Source organism: Maniola hyperantus, chromosome 18, assembly GCF_902806685.2.
Source record: "Maniola hyperantus chromosome 18, iAphHyp1.2, whole genome shotgun sequence".
NCBI lineage: Eukaryota > Metazoa > Arthropoda > Insecta > Lepidoptera > Nymphalidae > Maniola > Maniola hyperantus.
In genome coordinates this window covers 5,225,616-5,248,210 of record NC_048553.1, presented here as the reverse complement: position 1 = coordinate 5,248,210, position 22,595 = coordinate 5,225,616, and the positions used below count along the sequence as shown (strand labels likewise).

Genomic DNA, 22,595 nt, shown 5'->3' with positions numbered 1-22,595 from the left:
AATAAATGGTCTCCGTAAATTGGTATCGATTTGCGAAAGTTACGCCTCGAGACATGGATTAAAATACAATGTACGCAAATCAGTAATGTTGATTTTTAGAGCTGGTAAAGGTCCGGAGAGGATACCACCAGTTTTATTAGATGGGACACCAGTTCAGGTTGTGCAACAGTTCAGCCCCCCAATTGTGTAAGAATACCCATTTCATGGCTATCGCAATCGTCAAGAAATTCTGCCATTTGATTGGTTGATTCGCTGTTTACATTTTTTCACAGCCAATCAAAGGGCAGAATTCTTGACGATTGCGATAGCCATGAAATGGTTATTCTTACACAATTGGGGGGCAGGTATCTCGGACACATGTTGACGGGGTCCCTGAGTGACGACTTTGATATAGAACGAGAGCGAAGGTCACTGGCAATACGGTGCAACATGCTCGCTCGCCGATTTGCTCGGTGCTCTGAGGATGTTAAAGTTACGTTGTTTAAAGCTTGTTGTATGAGTTTTTATACTTTATATTTTTATATTTTACACAATTATGGATCAACTACACCAAAAGATCCTTTAACATCCTCAGGGTACAATATAATGATGCCCTTCGCATTTTATTAAAAATGCCGAGGTATTGTAGCTCGTCGGGCATGTTCGCCGACGCTGGAGTCCCGGACTACTACGCCGTTATACGAAATAGAATTGCGGGTTTCTGGGAAACCGTCCGTAATTCTAATAATAAAATGATTAAAGTCGTCGCTCAGGCATCCCCTGACAATGTGTTCTATAAACACTGGCTTAGGGTACACCGATCCCGAACGCAAAATGACTATTCATTTTTATTTAATGATTTTTACTAAATACTGTTTATACACTTTTTAATTTTTAATTATCAACATGTTTTTATATGGGTCCCAGACCTGAAATAAAATGATTTTATTTTTTATTTATTATTTATTTTATGTACTAGCTGATATGATGCTCGAAACTTCCCCAGCGTGGATTTAGCTTTGTTAGGGTTCTGTACCCGAAGGGTACAACAAAATCTTATTACTCTGCTGTACGTGTGTATGTCTGTCAGCGAGCTGTATCTCGTAAACCGTTATAGGTAGAGAGTTATTTCTGTTGCTACTATCAGCTATAACAACAATAAAGAAATTTCAAAATTGCCGTCATTTAAATTTTAAAAAACCGGTCAAGTCGGACTCGCACACGAAGGGTTCTGTACAAGATATTTTAACATTTTTATGTGCAACACTGCAAGTTAATGACAACAGCCCCATATGTAGGTACGTGATTTGTAAATTATTATTTTTGAAATTAAATGAAATAGTTTTTTTGTATGAATATGGGAAGGCAATTTTTTTTGTGTGATGTAAATAGGAATTCATGATATTTTTCGGATTTATTCCTTCACATGTGCTATAAGACTAACCATCCAAATCGTCTGGCAGTGCAGTTGACAATGCCGCAGGCGATCCGTCGACTAAAGAGAAAGCATATACTGGATTATTAGCTGAGACTCATGGAGTTTTCCCGCTGGGGAAATTGTCTCCAATCACGCCAACCTATCCTCCAACCAATCTGCTCATAGTCCATCGACTGATCACATGATAAGGCACAACAACAAAAAAAAAATCATCGTTACGTCGTGCTATAGCTATCTCAGACGTGGTTACACAGTACTTTAGTCTAGCTTTTTTACTCAATCTACGTTTAGGGGGAATTATTTCTGAGCCTTGGTAGCACTGACCATAAACCACAGAGTACATTATTAATATACTGATTACATACTCTTTGTTCCATATTTTGATTTAAAGCAGAATATTGTTTTTCTGAGTTTTTGGTAAATTACTAAATGATTACCTACAACTTCAAGATTATTTTTATTAAAATATAAATATGATGCCTGGAAGGATTGGACACCTACCTATTGCATCTGAGAACCCCTTAGGCCTATCGTGGCACGATTCTGCATGGATTCCGTCTTTAAATCCTTCTAACATAATGGATTATTTTTCGGAAAGATCTAATCCATTTTTTGATAGGACGTGTAATAATGAAGTCGTTAAAATGCAACGGCTTAGCATGGACCAATTGCAGTAAGTATCATCGAATAGTATGTACTATGTAGGTAGGTACAGACCTACGTTAGCAGTTAAATAACCTACCCTTATTTTATGAGCAAATAAAAAATAGAATAACACGCGCTGTCTAGCTATTGAGGTGCGTATTGCCGCGCTCGTTCTTTTTACGACGATTTTAGTTCCAGTCCCCCAGACCATCACAAACATAAGTAGCTTTGCTTTAATTTCTTTGTATGACACCTCATGCAAGTCGCTCTGTAACTTTTAATTTTGCAGAAACATGACAGGTCTGGAATATGTGTTGTTGCATGTACAAGAACCAATTCTTTATGTGATTAGAAAGCAACATAGGCACAGTATCAATCAAACTATTCCCCTGGCTGATTATTACATAATTGCAGGAATTGTTTATCAAGCTCCCGACTTAGCTAGTGTGTTGAACTCTAGACTGGTATGAAATAATTATACATATTTAATTCCATACTTATATTATAAATATGAAAGTGTGTCTATCTGTCTGTCTGCTAGCTTTTCATGGCCTATCCGTTCAACCAATTTCGATGAAATTTGGTACAGAAATAGCTTGCATCTCAGGGAAGGACATAGGCTACTTTTTGTCCTGAATCAAAGAGTTCCCACTGGGTTTTTAAAACCTAAATCCATGAGGACTAAGTTGCGGGCATCATCAAGTATTTTTCAAAACAAAATTTTGTGAATAATGAATTATTAAGTATTATAAGCTAGTTATTGATATTTTTTATTAGTCAATTTTTAAAATAACAGAAACCTTTTTAGCTTTCTGCAGTTCACCACTTGCAGAATTCATTTGAGGAAACTATGTCATATTCAAAGTATCATCCTAGTAAAGGATATTGGTGGGATTTTAAGACAAATAAATCAGGTAAAAAGCAATCTTTTCTATAAGCAATATTGTGAAAAGGATATCACGGTTTTAATTTAGAGATTAACCAAATAAGCACCATTGAGTATTGAGGCTTTTTTATTCATTTGCCTGTTTTAGGGTTCCGTACTTCTAAAGGTAATAAGGAACCATTATAGGATCACATCGTTGTCTGTCTGTCAAGACCGGTCAGGGGAATCAAAACCTATAGTCTCATTGACATTTAATCATGAGATTTGGCAGAATAATGTCTATCAACACAATGTAATGTCAACACAAGACAAAGGGGAAATCTGGTAACTGTGAATTTGAGCCCCAATAGCTCAACAGGCAAAGGAATGGATTGAAAACCGAAAAGTCGACGGTTCAAACCCCGCCCATTGCACTATTGTCGTACCCACTCCTAGCACAAGCTTGACGCTTAGTTGGAGAGGAAAGGGGAATATTAGTCATTTAACAGGGCTAATATTCTTTTTTTAAAAAAACTTGATATTAGTCTTATTATGTACTACATTTTGAACTACAAGTAAAATTCACTGTACAGGTTCATTTAACATGGGACAGTCTGCCCCCAAAGAAGTTCCTAGTGCACCCAAGGAGGAGCCGTCTACACTATTTCAAAGACAAAGAGTAGATATGTTGTTGGCAGAGTTAGTGAGACAATTTCCACTGCCGATCACACAGACTGTAGCAAACCAGGTGAATTTTCTACTTGCAAAGTATTTACCAATATTATCATATATACGTCCCACAAATTGCTATAGCGCGTGGCCACCATTTTAGTGACAAGCACTAGACTGAAGTTTCGAGCTGATGGTATATTTTTATTTCGGCTAACGTCAAAATAATGTCATTTCGATGATAATGAGACATGGTTCCAGCAAAATAGCAATTTGCGGGACCTATATATAAAATTTTATATTTGTCTGTTTTTATACATTCGCGCATTGTAACACATGCTGGGCATAGCTAGTAAGTAGTAAAATTTTTATTAAAAAAAATTTACAAAATCTTATTTTTGTACTGAAGCAACAACATCATAAAACTGGTCTATCTGAAACACACTTTCTTTTGACAACAAAAGATTTCCTTTGATAGGATAGATTTAGGAAGTAGAGCTATCAAGTTTATTGATGCATGTTTTGGGAGGGAAGTAGCCCTGACACTTAGGATGTTGATACAGATACTAGACCAAGTCTGTATCACATTTCAATAAATAAGGGATCTCCAGGTCTTTATTCATGCAAAAATCACATCAATCTGTTTCTCCATTGCAGTGTGTTTGAAGGACAAACCGAGAAACACTTTTGCATTTATATGAGTGATGATTGTGGCACCATACAGTCTTGATATTACCTTCTCCCCTGCACAAGTATGTGTCTCTAGAATGCTGCCTTCATCCATACTAATATTATAAATGCGAAAATGTGTCTGTCTATCTGTCTGCTAGCTTTTCACAACCCATCCATTCAACCGATTTTGTCGAAATTTGTTACAGAGATAGCTTGCATCCCGGGGAAGGACGTGGGCTACTTTTTTCCCGAAAAATTAAAGAGTTCCCACTGGATTTTTAAAAATCTACATCCGTGTGAATGAAGTCGTGAGCATCATCTAGTATATTATTATAGTTATTTGTCTCGATCTTGTTTTCAACTCAAATAATAGAGTTTCGACCAATGAAAAAGAAGCTTATGGTGATATCAGACAGTTCATTTCCTTCATTTCATCATTCACTTGAAATTAAATGTCTGAACATAAAATTAATCAAAAGTGACAAACAAAAACAATCACTCGAGTGAACATTTACTTCAAATGAACCATCTGTTATCAGTACCTTAAGGACAGCTATCATGAGCATAGCAGCCTCAGTTGTGAGGTTGCAGGTGTATGGAGGTTTGTGCTTGATAAAACTGTATATCCTCAAGAAATAAATAACTGGTTAAGTGTTGGTAATTGGTATGCTCACTGACCAAAATATAGCAGTCCATGTTAAAACTAATTTTACATTATTTTAGAATGGAGTAACTGTTAAGACTGAGAACACAAACGATAAGACCTCTGAGAAGGGATCAGATGGAAACAATATGAACATCACAATAAAACAAGAACCAGTGGATCCAATTAGCTCTGAGATGACAAATGGCAACATGCAAGGTCACATGGAGATCAAAACTGAAATTAAGCAGGAAAATATGAAACCACCACCTGAAAAAAAGCCTAGAACTTAAATATTATAGTGCATAAATAAATAAATATTATTAAATAATAAATAATTAAAAAATATTTTATAGTATAAAATTATATTATCACTAGTTCCCTCTGTTAAGGTATTCTGATGTGACAAATTTTGAAAGCAAAGAGTTCCAAGGTTGGAGGCATGTTTCAACATAAACTAAATGCAAATTATGCTGTGGACATTGATTGGCCACTTCATTTAGAATAGAACTCAATGGGGCTAATTCTCTTGTACACAATCTCTTAACTAAACTAAATTAACAGGTCTAAATTTAGTGCTACCCCTTTCCGCAAGCAACATTACGACAGGGATAGCAATAGATTTAGACGTGTCATTTCAGTTTAGTTTAGAGATTGTGTACAAGAGAATCGGCCCCATTGTCATTAACTTTCAAGTACTGCATTTGTTAAAAACAGACTAATACTGAGTGTCATCAGTATCACCCACAGAGTACTTTGTATGGTATCACCACAGCAAGTGCAGTGGAGTGCAGTCAGTGTGGTGAGGTCTTAATGATTTTCATTTGAACAACTGTTTATCTACACTAATATTATAAAGAGGAAAACTTTGTTTGTTTGTTTGTTTGTTTGTACTGAATAGGCTCAAAAACTACTGGACCGATTTTAAAAATTCTTTCACCATTCGAAAGCTACATTATCCACGAGTAACATAGGCTATATTTTATTTTGGAAAAAAATAGGGTTCCGTAAGATATTTGGGTTTTTCGGACACAAGGTGTAAAAAATCAACCAGAAAAGTTACTTATTTTGCGTACGCTGCCTAAACTATAAAAGATAGAACCACAAAATGTTCTAATTAATTGTAGATCTTATAAATATCTACAAAAAAGTCCGCGACACACTATACCCATCTATGTCGAGTGAGGCACAGCAACCATTTTTTTATTTAAAAATCTTGAATTTTTTTTGGACTACATTTAAACGCGTTTATTTTACTCATGCTATTAATCCTTATCAAAATAAATGATTTCATCACTAAGAACAGTTTATGGAGATAATATTTGGTCTTTGAATGATTAAAATTGGACGTTTGGTTTTGAAGTTATGGCGAAATTAAAATATTACGATTTCTGCTGCACGGCCCGATGTCGTTAAGTTTGTTTGTAGGGTTGTTGGTAATCTTTAGAACTACTGAACCGATTTTAAAAATTCTTTCACCAGTAGAAAGCTACATTATTCCTGAGTGACATAGGCTATACGGGATCTTTAAAAACCTAAATCTACGCGGGCGAAGCCGCGGGGATCAGCTATCTTAGATAATTAGCTTGAGGAATGACAATGCACTAAGGACTGGCACTCGACATGTTAAATGTTATAACCAGAAGTTCAGCATAATTGTTTTATTTAAAAACTTAATAAAAATTAATTGTCATCTTTAAAACTTTTATTCGTGTTATTATTATTACCCATTCTACAAATATGGATATCCATATATCCACTAATGTGAATATTAATTTTTCTTTTTTGTTGAAAATGTACTTTATTTTTCAAAATATTATGTACCTACAGTTATTTTTTTATTACATACACATCATTTTTCTCTTTTTGTGTGTTAAATAAATTAACTATATTCTGTGATATTATTGTCTGATCTATGCAGATTTGGCAGTTGATTCTACGTGGATCTGTTGGTCTTTCTATATCACCCTGGAGATTATATGATTGCTGCTCATCCTCACTGAAATAAATTACAATTAATAAATATTTTATTCCTTTTGAGGTGCATACATAATATGCATGCTTACCTATTATGAAAATTGGTAAAAAAATTATATTAATCTAAAGCATACTTACACAGCTAATTTATATCCTAGATCTAGCCCAAATTTCAGTCCCTGACAGTAACCCATGTCAAAACTACTTTGGAATGAAGTATTTTGTCCATCAGTAACCCCATCAGAATATCCAACCTACAAAATAAGAATTATTAGAGGTAAAATCAATTATATCACACTAATATTTTAATAGCGAAGGCTTTTATATCTGTGTGTGTGTTTGTTACTCTTTCACGAAAAAACTACTTGACGCTGACTTATCTGCTTCAAAATCTTGTAGTGTAAACAAAGTAAACAAACTGAAAACACTTATTAATATTGATCTTACCTTGCTAATGTTTTCAACTGTTCGCGTCCAGGTTCTACCAGAAATAATAACACTATCATCAATCATTTTACAATTATTGTAGTTGTGTTTTTTTATTACTCTGATTTTTAATTCGGTGGAATTCCGAAGTTTTCATTTTTAGGTGAGTAAATGTTATTTGAGGTTATCACTTATTTGTATGAAAAACAGGGTGACCACCACCCTGTTCGATTTAACCCCAAGTAAATTAGCTGTCAGAATGCCACGGAATTAATTTCTGTCTCGTAGTTTATTTTCGAGTGCCTTTTGCGCCCACGAAGATTCGGTTGATTTGAGGATTGAATCTTGACTTTTACGTTGAACATTTCTCAGTTTATTTTTGGTTCATTTTAATTTTAATCATCTTGATGTGTCTACTAAAACTACTTGCCTACATACTTAATTTTGATTAAGGATGTTTCAAACAAACCTTGTCCTTTAGGAATACCTACAACAAAAAACCGAGCCAAGTGTCAGCTAGACTCGCGTACTGAGGTTCCGTACTACAGTCGTATTTTTTTGAAATATTGAACATCGACTTTAAGAAAGAGATAGGTACTTAGCGGTTTCGTAGAGCGTTGTCTCTGTCGTTGAAACTGACAAAATGTCACATAGGTATGAGTGACTGAGACAACGCTCTACATTGCCGAAATTCTAAATGTGGATACAGTGTAATATTTCTTGCCGGCTACTGTACAGTGCGACAAAGATCTTTTGGCACGTGGCAAAAATTGAAACTATCGTTGCCGCCATATTGTGAAGTGTCACTCTGCCCCCTTGTATGTGGTGTTGGCAAAAAATCTGAAATTCACTGTTTTTAGGGTTTCGTGCCTACAAAAGGTAGAAAATAACTCTTACAGAATCACTCCGTTGTCCGCCTACCTTTGTGTCGTCCGTCTGTCGTGTCTATCCCTTAAACTTATATCCCGTTGACCTACAATCATAAAACCGTGAATTTGTGGTCTACATTACCGAAAAAAATATTAAAATGTATTTTCAAAGTAAGATACCTACCTAACTAACTATAGTATACCAAGTGGGGTATCATATGAAAGGGCTGTACCTGTACAGATTTGTTTTATTTTTATGCATAATAGTTTTTGATTTATCGTGCAAAATGTCAAAAAAACACCCACGTACGGCGCGCGAGTCTGACTCGCACTTGGCCAGTTTTGAATATTAGAGCCATTCCATATGTAACATTAACGCCACGATTACTTAATAGATAGGTACAGCAATAAATGTGTATTTAGCACTACGTAACTGTAGTATTTGAGCAGGCAAACATGATAGATGGACTTTCGTCCATGTCCTATATATATATATATGTCAATAGTTTTTAGTTTTCTTTCTTGATGTGGAAACAGGGACGGCTTTCCCAATTTCATTTAGTTAAAATTAGACAAAACTTCGATTTTCAATATATTCCCTGAAATTGGGGAGATTTAATATCCTGGCAGGCTTTGTTCTACCAAAGTACGCACCTTGTCAAATTTCATTCAAGTGCTAAAAGAGCCTTGTCGTGTAAACCACGCCACGACACAGAAGATGAGACATTTCATGATTTCACATCGTAAAAATATATAATCACTAGGTACGTTTATCAGAGAAGGTATGTACCATGGGCTTAGATGAATGATTACCATGGCCCTTTACGTTACAGTTACGTATTTTAAAAAGTAGGTAACTATTCTGTGTTTCACACAAAGAGTATATGATCATGAAATTCCTTGGCTTGGATGAATAAATATAATCTAATTACTAACAATTTTTTGCATCAAACCAAACATGATAAAAATGGATTTTTTATTTTGTCGAGCTTTAAAATTACTTGTGACGATATAATAAATAATGCAAATGAAGAATAGTGGAGTAGTCATATTGTTATAAAAACGTGTAAAATACCTAAATGTCATTGTGATTGTCCACACACTATGTCCAATTTAATTCCTATTCAATTACAAATCGTTAGGCAAACAAATATGAAATAAAATGTTGAGAACTGTGTAAATAATAGTATGCTTTTAGTGGACTATAATGAACGGAACAAGGGAGACAGGGCCGACAAGTTCTGCCCTTATGACTTCAGGCAGTGGCGTTAGACAAGGTGTGACAAGTATGAAGGTCGATAGCATTAGCAACGCCGCCACATCGAAAGATAGCACTCGTGATAGTGCAGAAGATCTCCTTGATCTCAAGGGAAAAGTAGAATCACGTTTGTTGTCTATGTGGAATAATGTAAAATTTGGATGGACAGTGAAATTGAAGACCAACTTTTCAAAAGAGTCACCAGTATGGGTTTTAGGTCGTTGCTACCATCGCAAGTTAAGTCCAACAGGTTCCTTAGAATCGTCTACTGAAATTGGCACAGAGGCTACAGCTCATGATTCGATGGAGCAAATTTATGGAGAAGGTATAGAAGGATTTAAGTCTGATTTCATAAGCAAAATATGGATGACTTACAGAAGAGAATTTCCTATGATGTCTGGATCAACATTCACAACAGATTGTGGTTGGGGCTGCATGTTGCGTAGTGGTCAGATGATGTTAGCTCAAGCTTTAGTGTGTCATTTCCTCGGCCGGTCATGGCGATGGACACCAGAAAAGCCTATCCAGAATGCTAGAGAGTTTCAAGAGGATTGTCTCCATCGCATGATAATAAAATGGTTTGGAGACAAATCATCCGTAAACAGCCCACTCTCTATTCATCAGATGGTAAATTTGGGAGAGTCTCTTGGGAAAAAACCAGGGGATTGGTACGGCCCAGCATCTGTGGCACACTGTTTGAAAGCTGTGATGACTTCAGCTTCTAAAGAAAATTATGAATTTGATAAATTAGAAGTTTATGTTGCTCAAGAGTCTACTATCTATGTTCAAGATGTGTATTCCCACTGTAGATTACCTAATGGTTCATGGAAATCTCTCATCTTACTCGTACCTGTGAAGTTAGGAACTGATAAGCTAAATCCAATTTACGGGCCGTGTCTTACTTCTCTTCTGACATTGGACTTCTGTATAGGAATCATTGGTGGGAGGCCGAAACACTCTTTATATTTTGTTGGGTATCAAGATGATAGGCTAATTCACTTGGATCCACATTACTGCCAAGAAATGGTTGATGTTTGGCAACCAAATTTTTCCTTACAAACTTTTCACTGCCGTTCCCCGAGAAAAATGCCCATTACCAAAATGGATCCATCTTGTTGCATTGGTTTCTACCTTGCAACACACAATGATTTTGAAACATTTGTTAATGTAATCAGCTCATTTCTTGTACCACAAGGTGTGTCATCGTGTAACGAGTACCCTATATTCACACTGCACAGTGGATCACGGAGTGCAGTTATGGACCCACCTAATTTAAGAAATTCAATAATTGAATCTGACCATCATTGGGTGACACCAAATGTTCAAGATAGTGATACTGATATGGAGTCAGAAGAATTTGTTTTAGTATAATCTACTTATTATAAATTACTTAACATATATTCTATTGATATACTAAATGCTTTTAATGTTATAGAACTTGAAGAGGGATGATATTCAGATCTATTTCTGTTAAATAATTCAGGGATAAATTAATTTATCTTATATAAATAAATAACTTTGGAAAACAAAGGTAATAATTGTAAATTATAATTTAAGAATTGTAATAGGTATCATATTATAATAAGACTAATTTTTTTAGTAATTGTTAACTACTTTGTTATTTATTTTACACCAAAAGGAGTTTTCATCATGCAATAACAAAATATATTTAAAAAAAACGTGTGTTGACATCTTTGGTGTTATGTTGACGATAATGATATTAAAGCATAATATCTTTATACAAGAAACTGGTCAAGTGTGGGTCGGAATTGCACACAAAGGGTTCTGTAACATAAAGATATACTTTTATGTAGAACACTGAATGACTGACTGTGACTTTTATGTGATTTAGTAAATTAATTATCACAGAACACATTTTAATTTTTTTATTGTAATGTAACCACAAAGTCACGATTTTCGGATTTTTCCTTTACTTGTGTTATAAGACCTACCTGCCTGACAAATTTCATGGCCCTATGCAAACATAGGGCCAGCTAATTTTAAGAGACAAAACATTTATCTAGTCAGATAAGTGAGAACTTGGAAGAGGAATGATTCCATTTGAGGCTTATATTTTGAAGAATTAAATTAAAGAATTAAAAAGTTTACAAAATCCATCAAGCAAAAAATGAAAAATGTAATTTTTTATTTCATGAAACCAAACATGAAAACTTTCTGGTAATTTTAAAACACTAATGGATCATGTACTTATAATATATCTACAATAATATAAATTAATTTTTATCCTTCACTGGTGGGGGATGTCTAATGAAATAATGTAGAGCGTTATATGCAAGATGAGGAGCAATATTATGCAGAGGGTGTATCCTGTTCAACTCATTGTGTGGCGATCCCACAACGTAGGCATCATTGGCCCCTGTGCCATGTTGAGCAACTGACAAACCACTTAGTGTATAGCAAGTGTGGTATATATCTCTGGGCCTGTAAAAATAAAATACATTGCAATCTCAAATAGTTTTTTTGTTACCAAATTATATCTTGGGGTGCATTCAAACATTTTTAGGCCTATTGATATTCAGTTAGGTACCCCAAACAGTGTATTCTGCCCTGGCTAAATTCAATAAAATAGATTGTTCAGGTAGGCAATTTGAATACAATTGAAGCTTGAAAAATAGTATCTTACTTTCCAGGCTTGTCAATCAGTCCTCCATCAGGGGCTTGACAACAAACAATAATATATTCCTGTAAGGCACCTTGATTGAACAGTACTGTTTCTATCATTTCTTTGTGATCTAAAAGTAAACAGAGATATTAAATCTGTTGTAATAATATTATGGAAAGAACTTTAATGAACTGCTGTAAATAACAAACCTTGAGCTAATATTGCACTAATGATAGGGAAAATAGCACCTTGCCAAAAAGAGTAGCAACCATCAACAAGTTTATTTGTTCGACCTTGAAATCCTCCCTCCACAGATGTCTGACGATTAACACACCACCTCAACAATGCTTCCAAATCACAAAGCTTAGTTCTATTTAACAATGCTAGTGCAGCAATCCCACAGTAGGCATAACCTCCATGCGCTTCCATTCCTGGGCACCCACCAAACCCTCCTTCATATGTCTGGCAACTCACAATCCACTCCGCTGTTTTGTCAAACAAAGCCTCTGTGAATGTGTTTGTTAGTTTAGCTATGCTCACAGCACAATAGGCACCCCTTATATCCTGTTCCCCTCCTCTGTGAACAGCAAAAGAACCATCAACTTCACGAACTGTCCACAGGAATTTTTGTAAAGAGCTTCTATCAATTGAATTGTAAGCTTCATCTGTTCCAATAATACTCAGAGCATTAACAGCAGCATATGTGGTGCCCAGATGTGAATACTGTCCCGGACCACCACCATAGCCCCCTTCCTTGTGCTGACATTGAGACAGGAAACTCACTGTATGCGATAGAGTTTCTGCATCAGGCATATCCTTCAAAGCCCACATAGCATGCAATATCCAGTAAATTAACCAAGGTCTGCTTGCATCTAAACATGTATAGCTTTGTGGTAAACTGATTAAGGCATTCTTTAAAAATTTAGCATGAGCATTCTTGTAAAGTTTAGGCAAGTCTGGATCAATTGAAGCTTTCTGTTCAAATTGTTTGTATATTTTCAAAATTAAATTTTCTACATATTTCTGAAAATTAGTTAAGGATTAATATTGTTCAAGATTTAGGGTATAACACCATATAGGTACTTACTGTATCTATTAGGGACATTTACCTGCTCTGATGATGAATTAGTTGTTACCCCTTCATCGTTAAAAACTTTTTTAGAGATATCATCAAAGCATCTAATATGATTTTCCATGATGAAGGCTAAAACATGAATAGTGCTAATTAGATTTATCGTGTATAGAATCGCAAGTAGCACTGGCAGGAGTCTCATCCAAATATATCACACAAAACAACATCTGCTTCAGTATCGTGCCAAGCACCGGTGCCAAGCTTGCGGCCTTTGCACTATACCTACATAATTAAAGAGCTTTATTTTATTTCAATTTTCATCAAACTTCCAAGGTAGATAACTCTTGTCTATTACTTTACTCTATGTCTTGTCTCCAGTCCCTTGGTCGTGGTAGTGTGGTTCTGTGGTAGTATCTAGCATCTATGTAGTATTCCTATTAATCTGTGGCTGACACGGACGTCAAGTCAAGCGTCGAGATCATAGATTATTATCTACTATATTGGTCAAGATTAAGTAAATGTATTCTGTGGTCAAGATTCAAGAATAAAAAAATGTGCTTTGTAAATTCAAAATAAATTTTGGTCGGATTTATATAAACGTATATGCACAGAGTTCATTATATATATTGCTTATATGTACAAGTTTGTTAAGGGCTAAGGCTGATGCGAAATATTTATAAACTAATGTGCACTCTCATACTTAATACGAAAAATGGCAAAAGGCAAAAAGTTTTTCAGTAAGAAAAGAAAAGGCTCATTTAAAGCAGTAAATAAGAAAAAGAAATTTATAAACAAGGAACATGAGGGTAAGAATAAGAAAGCTATTTTTAATCGATACAAAGATAAACAAAAGGTTGAAGAGGAATTATTAAAAAAAAAACAGATGGAACAAAGGTTTCAAAAACACCAGCCCGCTTGTTCCGTAAGTGAAGACGAAGCAGAGGAGGACTCGTATGGTCAGCTAGTTTCCTGTTTCAAATGTATTGACAAGATTAACATGATTGCTGAAAGTGATGGAGAGACATCTGGTGAGGAGTCTGATGATTGTGATGGTATAAATGGAACTGTAGAAAGTGTGAACATGGAGCAAAACGAGAATAATGATCACAGTCCAGATGAAGAGGAAAGTTCTGATGAACAAGATGTTTTAGTAAGTTAATAACTGGGGTCACATTCAAATTGCTACATACAAATACTTACGACTTTACTAGGCACGAGGGCATAAGCAGCTACAGCCGTGCCTTATGAGTTATAAAATAAATATATAGTCCAGCAGCCGCCAAGGGATTTTTTTTTTCTGATTAATAACAGGCTGGGCTTTCGTGAGTAGATTCTGTTTGACAAGACACCCAAGTTTTGCTCTGTGCAAATTCTCGATACAGGTAGCTATTTTGCTTCGAAGGCATAAAACTTGTCGATTTGGTTGGGTGTTGAAATTGTCTGAATAACAGTATTTTTTTGAACATTGAGATAATTGGACAATAAACTCGGAAAAACAATTCTCCTACAAAATAGATGGTATGACTAGAGGATCCTCCACTCCGAATATGTCACAATACAGGACAGTGATTAAATTGTGTTCTACACTTTATTCTCGATAGGAAAAAGTTAAAATTCAGTTGTTATTAATGAAAAAATTATTAAAATAAACTTCTAAGCGTAGGACTGGGAAATGTGCCACCAAATTTGTAGGACTATATAGCCATTTCATTGTACAAATATTTACTAAGCTGCATATAAAAAATCAGCTGGTTATTCATAATTTTTATGACCTCGTTATTTGGACATACATATTTGGAGTGGAGGACCCTCCAGTCATACCATCTATTTTGTAGGACAATTGTTTTTCTGAGTTTATTATCCTATTATCTCAATGTTCTAAAAAATACTTACTGTTATTCAGACAATTTCAACAATCCACCAAATCGACAAGTTAAGCACCTGCACAGTACTATAGCTACCTTTATCCAGAATTTTCACAGAGCAAAACTTGGGCGACTCGTGAAATGGAATCTACTCACGAAAATACGAAAAAAAATCCTTTGGCGGCTGCTGGACTAGTATTTATTTGTATCAATAAAGTCGAGCAGGATAGAATTCTAGCTAATTTGAATTATACCCTTTGTTTACAATGCACTGTTGGTAGCTATAGCTATGATAACATTGATACAAACCTGTTGACTGTCCCTTTTTTAAAAAAAAAATTCTTAATGTAGACAATAGACATGCCATTAAATAGTAATTAATAGTAAGGATTACAAATACACAAATGTGGTGCGCTGATGAGAAGCATAGTGAAGATGTGTAAGTATGTGTGGAGACAATGTAATATCTTGAATCTACTCATTTCTAAAGTGGCACCAAAGTTTATTTCTGAATCCGATGTTTGGTTCACTGAGTGTTTTTTTATGATTTCGAGTAACCTGGTAATTTTAAGGATACCTTTGCTTCTTTTTTAGACAAAACAAACACATTTGTATTAAATGTGGGATCATAATTTGCAATTCCCAGAATTGCACCATTCTATCCTTGCTAGTGATAATGTTTAAGATTGTTCACCCCTAATTGCTCTTATACAGTAGTACTATTATGATATGTATTTAATGTGCTTATATACTATTCCAATCTCTGACTAAAAGTTAAAACTACTATGATTTAAGTAAAACTGATACTCTAATCTAATGCACATTTTCACACAGGACTGAGAAGTAAGAACTCACTATGAAATAAGTCAATGTGACATGGGATTAAAAAAAACCAGTAAAATGTAATAATTTAGGTATTTTAGCAAAATACAATGGGGTTGTTAATTTAATAATTGTATATGTTAGGTTTCGTGTGTTCCAAATTCAATTAATGAATTGAAGTCAATATCATGTTATCATCATATATGTTTTAGATAGAAGGTCCTGAAATAGAAAATGAAGTGGACACATCAAATGATCCATTTACAAGACACCTTCAGTATGATTTACAAGATGAACTAATTGTTGCCCTGTCAAATACCCCACCAACAGTGAAAGAAACTAGTAAAACATGGCCAGTGATAGGAAATTTAGTTATAAGCATACCACAACCACTTCCAACATCATCTAAGATAAAAAAGCCGAAATTTTCTTTGGTAGAAGAAAAAATGTATGCATCTACAGGTACAGTGCCACATATAATACACAATGTTGACTTTAAACAACTGCATCTTAAATCACAAATATGTGGAAACATTGTTTCTGCGAATAAAAACAATTTGATTAAAAGAGATTTGGAACTTACTGACATATTTACTCCACTACAAAAGGAACTATTTGCCATCATGAATAATTATCAGGACCTATACTATCCTGAGAGAACGTTTAGCAATGCAGATGAAATCCGCTTCACATATTGTCTCCATATTGTAAATCACATGATTAAGACTAGAACGAAAATTTTGCATCACAATGCAAAAATAGCTAAAAAGTCAGATTTATCAGAAGACTATCAGGATCAGGGATTAGTAAGACCAAAGGTAAAATCTTTGTAATTTTTCAAATCATCATCACACTGCTCAGCACAGGTCTCCTGTCAGAATGAGAATGGTTTAGTTCGTAGTTGACCAAGTGTTTACATTGACCATTTGTGGATTGGCAGACTTCACACGCCATTGTGACCTTAATGTAGAATTCTCGGGCATGCATTTTTCTAGACCATTAAATCTTTTCTTTCTCCATTAAAACAAGTCATATTTAATTTGTTAAAACACACCCCAGATTATTTTATCCTGGAAAATCAAAGAGTTCCCGCAGGATTAAAAAAACCTTCCACGCAGACGAAGTCGCGGGTATCATCTAGTTTAGATATCTTCTGTATATATAAGGAAAGGCTGACTGAGCTATCAACGCACAGCTCAAGCTACTTGGACGGATCGGCCTGAAATTTCTGCCAAGAAAGGAGTTTTAAAAATTCAACCCCTAACGGCGGTTACGCACTCATCCGATCAGAGTCCGTGAAAATACGTACCTTTTTGTTTTGTCTGGTAGCTTATGACATGTCGTAGATATTTTTTATATCCGTATTTTCACGGATGAGTGCGTGATCCCTGGTAGGGGGTAAAATGGGGTTTTGAAATTCGTGATGTCCACGCAGACGAAGTCGCGGGAATAAGCTAGTATATTATAAATTATAAATGAATTTCAGGTATTAATCATGGTCCCCTTCAAAGATGCAGCATATAGAGTAGTGAAGACGTTAATTGACATAGTGGTACCCAAAGAAGCAGGCCAAGTTGTGAATAAGAATAGGTTTGAGGAAGACTTCACCGGGGGGGAATTGATTATGCCCAGTAAGAATCCCAAGCCAGAAGATTACGAGCTATTGTTCAGCGGTAACACAGATGACACTTTTAGGCTGGGCATGACGTTGACAAAGAAAACATTGAAGGTAAGCAGAAATATTTGCTTTTCAAATGACATTTGGGTCTGAGATCTAAATCGCAAATAGTGAACTCTAGTTTAGAAGTAGAACTAGTATTCTGCTTGGAAGAGAATGGGCGATTCATTACAAAAACAACCTAGTTCTATGGTTTTTCTGAATGAATCGCCCATTGCTAGTCTGGATGCTCTCAAACGATTGTCGCAAGTGCTGCTTAAAGTGCCGACACCAAGGCAAACAAGCAAGAGTGGCGGAGTGGCAACAAGTACCATATACTCATTTTTTATTTTATTCAGATACAAGTTAGCCCTTGACTGCAATCTCACCTGGTGGTAAGTGATGATGCAGTCTAAGATGATAGCGGACTAACCTGGAAGGGGTATGGCAGTTTTTATTAAACCCATACCCCTTTGGTTTCTACACGGCATCGTAACGGAACGCTAAATCGCTTGGCGGCACGGCTTTGCCGGTAGGGTGGTAACTAGCCACGGCCGAAGCCTCCCACCAGACCAGACCAGAAATTTAGAAATTATAAAATTCCAAACCCCTGCCAGGAATCGAACCCGGGACCTCCCACTATTAAAACCACAGCGCTCACCACTGCGCCAGGGAGGTCGTCAAACTCTGCATGCACTCAAATACATGTATTTTATCTATGCGCTTGCCTGCATTAACCATGAGTGTAAGCTATGAATGTAAAATGCTAAGTAAAAATAAGAATCCTTACTATATATGCGAAAAACTGATTTGACGTTTGGTACAGAGATAGCTTGTATTCTGGAAACCAACATAGGCTACTTTATAACCTGGAAGCTCACTGGATTTGTAAATACCTTAATCCACATTGACGAAGTCGCGGCCATCATCATATTTGCAAAGATAGCTTGCATTCCAGTGACAGACATAGGCTACTTTTTATGCAGAATAATCAAAGAATTTGATTTATCCGCGGGCATCATGTAGTAATTATATAAATATTTCACAGCTGTACACTGACTTCTACTCGTCAGACATCCTCATAGCGTCGCCCCTCGGCCTGCGCATGATAGTGGGCGCGGAGGGCGAAGACGACCGCGACTACGACTTCCTGGCCTCTGTAGAGCTGCTGGTACTAGATCAGGCAGACGTGTTCCTCATGCAGAACTGGGACCATTTGCTGCATGTCCTGGATCACTTTCACCTGCAACCCAAGAAGACGCACGATACAGACTTCTCCAGAGTCCGATCCTGGGCTGTGAACGGATGGGCAAAGTACTATAGGTAAGTAAACTGGTATGCAATCAAATGAAATCACATTAAAGTATTGGCTTCTATTTTCGATTGGGTCTGCTCACTATGGACTACCCATATAAATGCGTACCTAAGTGTTTGTATGTTGGTTTGTCCTTCGATTCGATAATTTGTTTACATAAATTTAAAAATATGGAGCAGGAAAAGCTTGCATTTCACAGACAGACATAAGCTACTTTATATTCCAGAAAATCAAAGATTTCGTACAGAATTTTAAAAAATCCAAGTCCAAGCGGATAAAGTCGCGGGATTAGTTTGTACATACTACATAGATATTGTTTTGCAGGCAAACCATGGTGTTTTCGTCAGTGTCGCTGCCAGAGATCAAGTCTGTGTTGAACAGGAAGTGTGCAAACTATGCCGGCAAGGTGCTCCTCGCGAACCTGCCTGAAGCGGGCAGCATTCAGCAGGTGCTAGTTCAAGTGCCACAGCTGTTTCACAGGTTAGTTTGGCTCCATTACTGATCCATACAAACACTATAGTATCATTATTATTTTATAATAGACTAGCTTATGCTCGCGACTTCGTCCGCGGGGACTACACAAATTTCAAACCCCTATTTCACTGCCTTAGGGGTTGAATTTTCAAAAATCCTTTCTTAGCGGATGCCTACGTCATAATAGCTAACTGCATGCCAAATTTCAGCCCGATCCGTCCAGTAGTTTGAGCTGTGCGTTGATAGATCAGTCAGTCAGTCAGTCACCTTTTCCTTTTATATATTTAAGACTAAGCCGCTTTCGCTGATGCATCTACATCAGAAGTGCTTCGAGTTTTCCTCATGTTTGTCCAATCTATTCTTGAACTGGTTAACAGAGCTCTATACGACTTTTGTTTTTCAATGCACGTTGTGAATGGAGTAACATATTATATGTAATGTAATTTAAGTGTGTAATTATGTGGGCGGTTCCATAACAAATAAAATAAACTTGTAAAAGTGGTAACTGTATCATGGTGGACTATGGCCAGACCCAGTTTAGTTCAGTAGTGAACCAGCGACGAGTTGATCATGATTATTATGATGATCTAATACTTAGGTTCAACGCGGCAAGTCCGCTGGCGGCAGTGGACGCGCGCTTCGAGTACTTCGTGAAAGAGATCCTGCCGCGCCAGCGCGACGCGCTCATGGCCCACACGCTCGTGTACGTGCCGAGCTACTTCGACTTCGTACGCTTGAGGAACTACTTCAAGAAAGAGGACATCGGCTTTGTTCAGATATGTGAATACTCGAAGGTAAATCTCACTCATTCATCATTGATAGGGTTCAATAAAAAATAAATAAAAATATAAATCTTTCTTATTCAAATAAACTTTTACAAGTACTTTCGAATAGTCGGATGCATCTACCACTGGTTCGGAATGCCTTTCCTACCGAGAAGAACCAGCAAGAAACTCGGCGGTTGCTCTTTTCAAATATTTGATATAGGTAAGATTAAGATTACCCGTATCCGAAGGGTTTTACCCTTCGGATACCGTACGCGAAGCCGTATTAACGTCACTCTGCTGTCTGTCCGTCCGTTTGACTCTGTATACATGTCCGCGTGTCACAAGTCTCTAAAAATTTTTGTTCTTACCCTGACATGTGATTTATCGTTTTTTAGAGCTCATTGAGTAAAGTACGAATATATTTTTTACTAGCTTATGCTCGCGACTTCGTCCGCGTGGAAATTTCAAACCTCTATTTCACCCCCTTAGGGGTTGAATTTTCCAAAATCCTTTATTAGCGGATGCCTACGTCATAATAGCTATCTGCGTGCTAAATTTCAGCCCGATCCGTCAAGTAGTTTGAGCTGTGCGTTGATAGATCAGTCAGTCAGTCAGTCAAAGTGTCTTAAACAATAAGTAAATGGGGGGCCGTCAAAGTTTTCAGTTTTAGAGCATTTTTGTGACAGGGTCTATCTCAAAAACTAAACTGGTTAGGAAAATGAAATTTCGGTATATAATGTACCATATATTTAAACAACAAATGCTTAAAACAAATATTTATAAAATATTTAGTAAGCTGTGACCAAAACAAACGAATTTTTTTTGGGGTTTTCTTTCACGGTTTATTGCGATGTTCTAGCTCGAAAAGAAATATTTCATACAACAAAAATAACATGATGTTCTTAATTATGTACGGAACCCTAAAAGAGTGAGGCACGATTCGCACTTGGCCGGTTTTTTACATCCATCTATTAACACTAGCATTCTGAGATAAGTACAAAAGAAGAATGTCGGTGAAGCGACCTTGAAGTTTGTACCCGTTCCAAAATCGCCCAACGCGCCTAAAAAAGTTTTCATTTACATCATTTTTGGTTCCCAGGACGCAAAAATAGCTCGAGCACGAGACATGTTCTTCCACACCGAAGCACACTTCCTGCTGTACTCGGAGAGAGTGCACTTCTTCCGGAGGTTCCGCATCAAGGGCATCAGACACATTATCTTCTACCAGCCGCCCACCTACCCACACTTCTACTCGGAAATGTGTAACCTTATGCAGGTACGCTATTTAAACCACTTCTAGATTTATTTCGGGTCGTCCGCGACCCCTGTATTCTTGTTCCCGTATTAATAGGACGTGGTTTGGACGACGATGTGACGTCGTACCAGGATTAGGATATATATTAAAGTGAACTTAATTTAATTTAATTTGAAACATCTTTATTGGTTAATACTATGACAAAGAATAAGAAATACAGGATATTATGCTTAACAAAAAACAAACAAACAATTCAACTTAGTGAGGGAACTGAATCGACGATATTAGGCTACGGGTGACGTGAAATGAAAGAAAAATAGGCGATTCATAGGCTACCTAGCGTCAAATGTAGAAACATTTGACGCTATTTTGTTACAAGTATCGTGAATATCGTCAACTGTGGTATTATAGCCCTTAGTGGAATTCATTATCGCATTGCCAAGGTCCAAAACACATGATGCAGCTCAAAATTGATGAAACTGAAACTCAGTTACTTTTCAGTTTCATGCCTTTGTTTTTTTATATGCAACCACATGTCGCAACTAGTTTGAGACGCGTTTGAAACGTATCGCTGATTACGTTCACTTGAAACCGTTTGACTGAATTGAAAAACGTTTGAATGTAACTAGCTTCGTCAAATTTTGTGCGCTTTTGGAAAATGAATGAATATCAAACCTATTCTGAGAGAGTTTCGTCACAGAATGGTTGCGCCGTGTGTGGATCACGGCTTCAAACAAGTTTTCAACTAGTGTCTGAAACGTGTTTCGTTGCAGTTGCGTTGCGCCGTCTGTTCTGGCCCTAAAGCTACCCAGTTTCACTGTACCTATACTTTTTGAACAGGAAAGTAACCAGAACAAGTACGGCGGCAGTGACTGCAACATGTCGGTGACGGTGCTGCACTGCAAGTACGACGCGGCGCGCGCGGCGGCGCTGCTGGGCGCCGCGCGCGCCGCCGCGCTCGCCGCCGCCGACAAGCCCGTGCACATGTACGTCACCGGTGACAAATAAACACCTACTACAAACAACTATTGCTTTTTATTAAACATAATCCATACTTTATTAATCTAAATATATAAAAGGAAAAAGGTGACTGACTGACTGGCTGATCTATCAACGCACAGCTCAAACTACCGGACGGATCGGGCTAAAATTTGCCATGCTCCGATCCGCTAAGAAAGATTTTTTGAAAAAATTTTTTTTTTTTTTTTTTTGAGAATAAATTCTTTAAACCGAAAATTATACCCCTACGGGGTGAAATAGGAGTTTGAAATTTGTGTAGTCCATGCGGACGAAGCCGCGAGCAT

At 36.6% G+C, this 22,595-nt stretch overlaps 5 protein-coding genes across 6 annotated transcripts; 3 read left to right on the top strand and 2 right to left on the bottom strand.

The window, feature by feature from the left end:
- Positions 1 to 1,785: 1,785 nt before the first annotated feature.
- On the top strand, positions 1,786 to 5,401 carry MED6 (mediator complex subunit 6). The gene is made up of 5 exons (XM_034977857.2): positions 1,786 to 2,090; positions 2,352 to 2,526; positions 2,871 to 2,976; positions 3,521 to 3,675; positions 4,992 to 5,401. Exons 1-5 carry the CDS (start codon positions 1,891 to 1,893, stop codon positions 5,202 to 5,204), a joined length of 849 nt encoding a protein of 282 aa, XP_034833748.1. The 5' UTR covers positions 1,786 to 1,890; the 3' UTR covers positions 5,205 to 5,401.
- A 1,156-nt stretch (positions 5,402 to 6,557) lies between these two features.
- Positions 6,558 to 7,849, bottom strand: LOC117990427 (uncharacterized). The gene is made up of 3 exons (XM_034977868.2): positions 7,336 to 7,849; positions 7,027 to 7,142; positions 6,558 to 6,910 (listed from the first exon to the last, which is right to left on the bottom strand). Exons 1-3 carry the CDS (start codon positions 7,399 to 7,401, stop codon positions 6,742 to 6,744), a joined length of 351 nt encoding a protein of 116 aa, XP_034833759.1. The 5' UTR covers positions 7,402 to 7,849; the 3' UTR covers positions 6,558 to 6,741.
- A 1,194-nt stretch (positions 7,850 to 9,043) lies between these two features.
- Positions 9,044 to 11,908, top strand: Atg4b (Autophagy-related 4b). Its single transcript, XM_034977847.2, has one exon. The coding sequence runs from the start codon at positions 9,391 to 9,393 to the stop codon at positions 10,810 to 10,812; it is 1,422 nt and encodes a 473-aa protein (XP_034833738.1). The 5' UTR covers positions 9,044 to 9,390; the 3' UTR covers positions 10,813 to 11,908.
- On the bottom strand, positions 11,555 to 13,454 carry Fntb (Farnesyl transferase beta subunit). The gene is made up of 4 exons (XM_034977848.2): positions 13,174 to 13,454; positions 12,274 to 13,087; positions 12,086 to 12,194; positions 11,555 to 11,883 (listed from the first exon to the last, which is right to left on the bottom strand). The coding sequence occupies exons 1-4, from the start codon at positions 13,336 to 13,338 to the stop codon at positions 11,676 to 11,678; spliced, it is 1,296 nt and encodes a 431-aa protein (XP_034833739.1). The 5' UTR covers positions 13,339 to 13,454; the 3' UTR covers positions 11,555 to 11,675.
- A 195-nt stretch (positions 13,455 to 13,649) lies between these two features.
- Positions 13,650 to 22,316, top strand: LOC117990407 (U3 small nucleolar RNA-associated protein 25 homolog). 2 transcript variants are annotated; one of them, XM_034977843.2, is made up of 8 exons: positions 13,650 to 14,280; positions 16,036 to 16,641; positions 17,310 to 17,552; positions 18,529 to 18,803; positions 19,120 to 19,275; positions 19,868 to 20,063; positions 21,136 to 21,312; positions 22,132 to 22,316. In XM_034977843.2, exons 1-8 carry the CDS (start codon positions 13,849 to 13,851, stop codon positions 22,297 to 22,299), a joined length of 2,253 nt encoding a protein of 750 aa, XP_034833734.1. In that variant the 5' UTR covers positions 13,650 to 13,848; the 3' UTR covers positions 22,300 to 22,316. The 2 variants fall into 2 exon arrangements, with proteins under 2 accessions (XP_034833734.1, XP_034833733.1); XM_034977842.2 differs by having other exon boundaries at positions 13,650 to 14,286.
- Positions 22,317 to 22,595: the final 279 nt, after the last annotated feature.

Bases quoted from the DNA above. Each gene is read 5' to 3' on its own strand.
- MED6 (XM_034977857.2), top strand. From the start codon at position 1,891: ATGATGCCTGGAAGGATTGGACACCTACCTATTGCATCTGAGAACCCC. The intron at 2,091-2,351 runs GTAAGTATCATC...TTAATTTTGCAG, and splicing joins CTTAGCATGGACCAATTGCA to AAACATGACAGGTCTGGAAT. The intron at 2,977-3,520 runs GTAAAAAGCAAT...TTCACTGTACAG, and splicing joins TTTTAAGACAAATAAATCAG to GTTCATTTAACATGGGACAG.
- LOC117990427 (XM_034977868.2), bottom strand. From the start codon at position 7,401: ATGATTGATGATAGTGTTATTATTTCTGGTAGAACCTGGACGCGAACA. The intron at 7,143-7,335 runs GTAAGATCAATA...CTTATTTTGTAG, and splicing joins CAGTTGAAAACATTAGCAAG to GTTGGATATTCTGATGGGGT. The intron at 6,911-7,026 runs GTAAGTATGCTT...AATTTATTTCAG, and splicing joins CTAGGATATAAATTAGCTGT to TGAGGATGAGCAGCAATCAT.
- Atg4b (XM_034977847.2), top strand. From the start codon at position 9,391: ATGAACGGAACAAGGGAGACAGGGCCGACAAGTTCTGCCCTTATGACT.
- Fntb (XM_034977848.2), bottom strand. From the start codon at position 13,338: ATGAGACTCCTGCCAGTGCTACTTGCGATTCTATACACGATAAATCTA. The intron at 13,088-13,173 runs GTAAATGTCCCT...ACTAATTTTCAG, and splicing joins CTAATTCATCATCAGAGCAG to AAATATGTAGAAAATTTAAT. The intron at 11,884-12,085 runs GTAAGATACTAT...TTATTTTTACAG, and splicing joins CTGATTGACAAGCCTGGAAA to GCCCAGAGATATATACCACA.
- LOC117990407 (XM_034977842.2), top strand. From the start codon at position 13,849: ATGGCAAAAGGCAAAAAGTTTTTCAGTAAGAAAAGAAAAGGCTCATTT. The intron at 16,642-17,309 runs GTAAAATCTTTG...AATGAATTTCAG, and splicing joins AGGGATTAGTAAGACCAAAG to GTATTAATCATGGTCCCCTT. The intron at 20,064-21,135 runs GTAAATCTCACT...TTTGGTTCCCAG, and splicing joins AGATATGTGAATACTCGAAG to GACGCAAAAATAGCTCGAGC.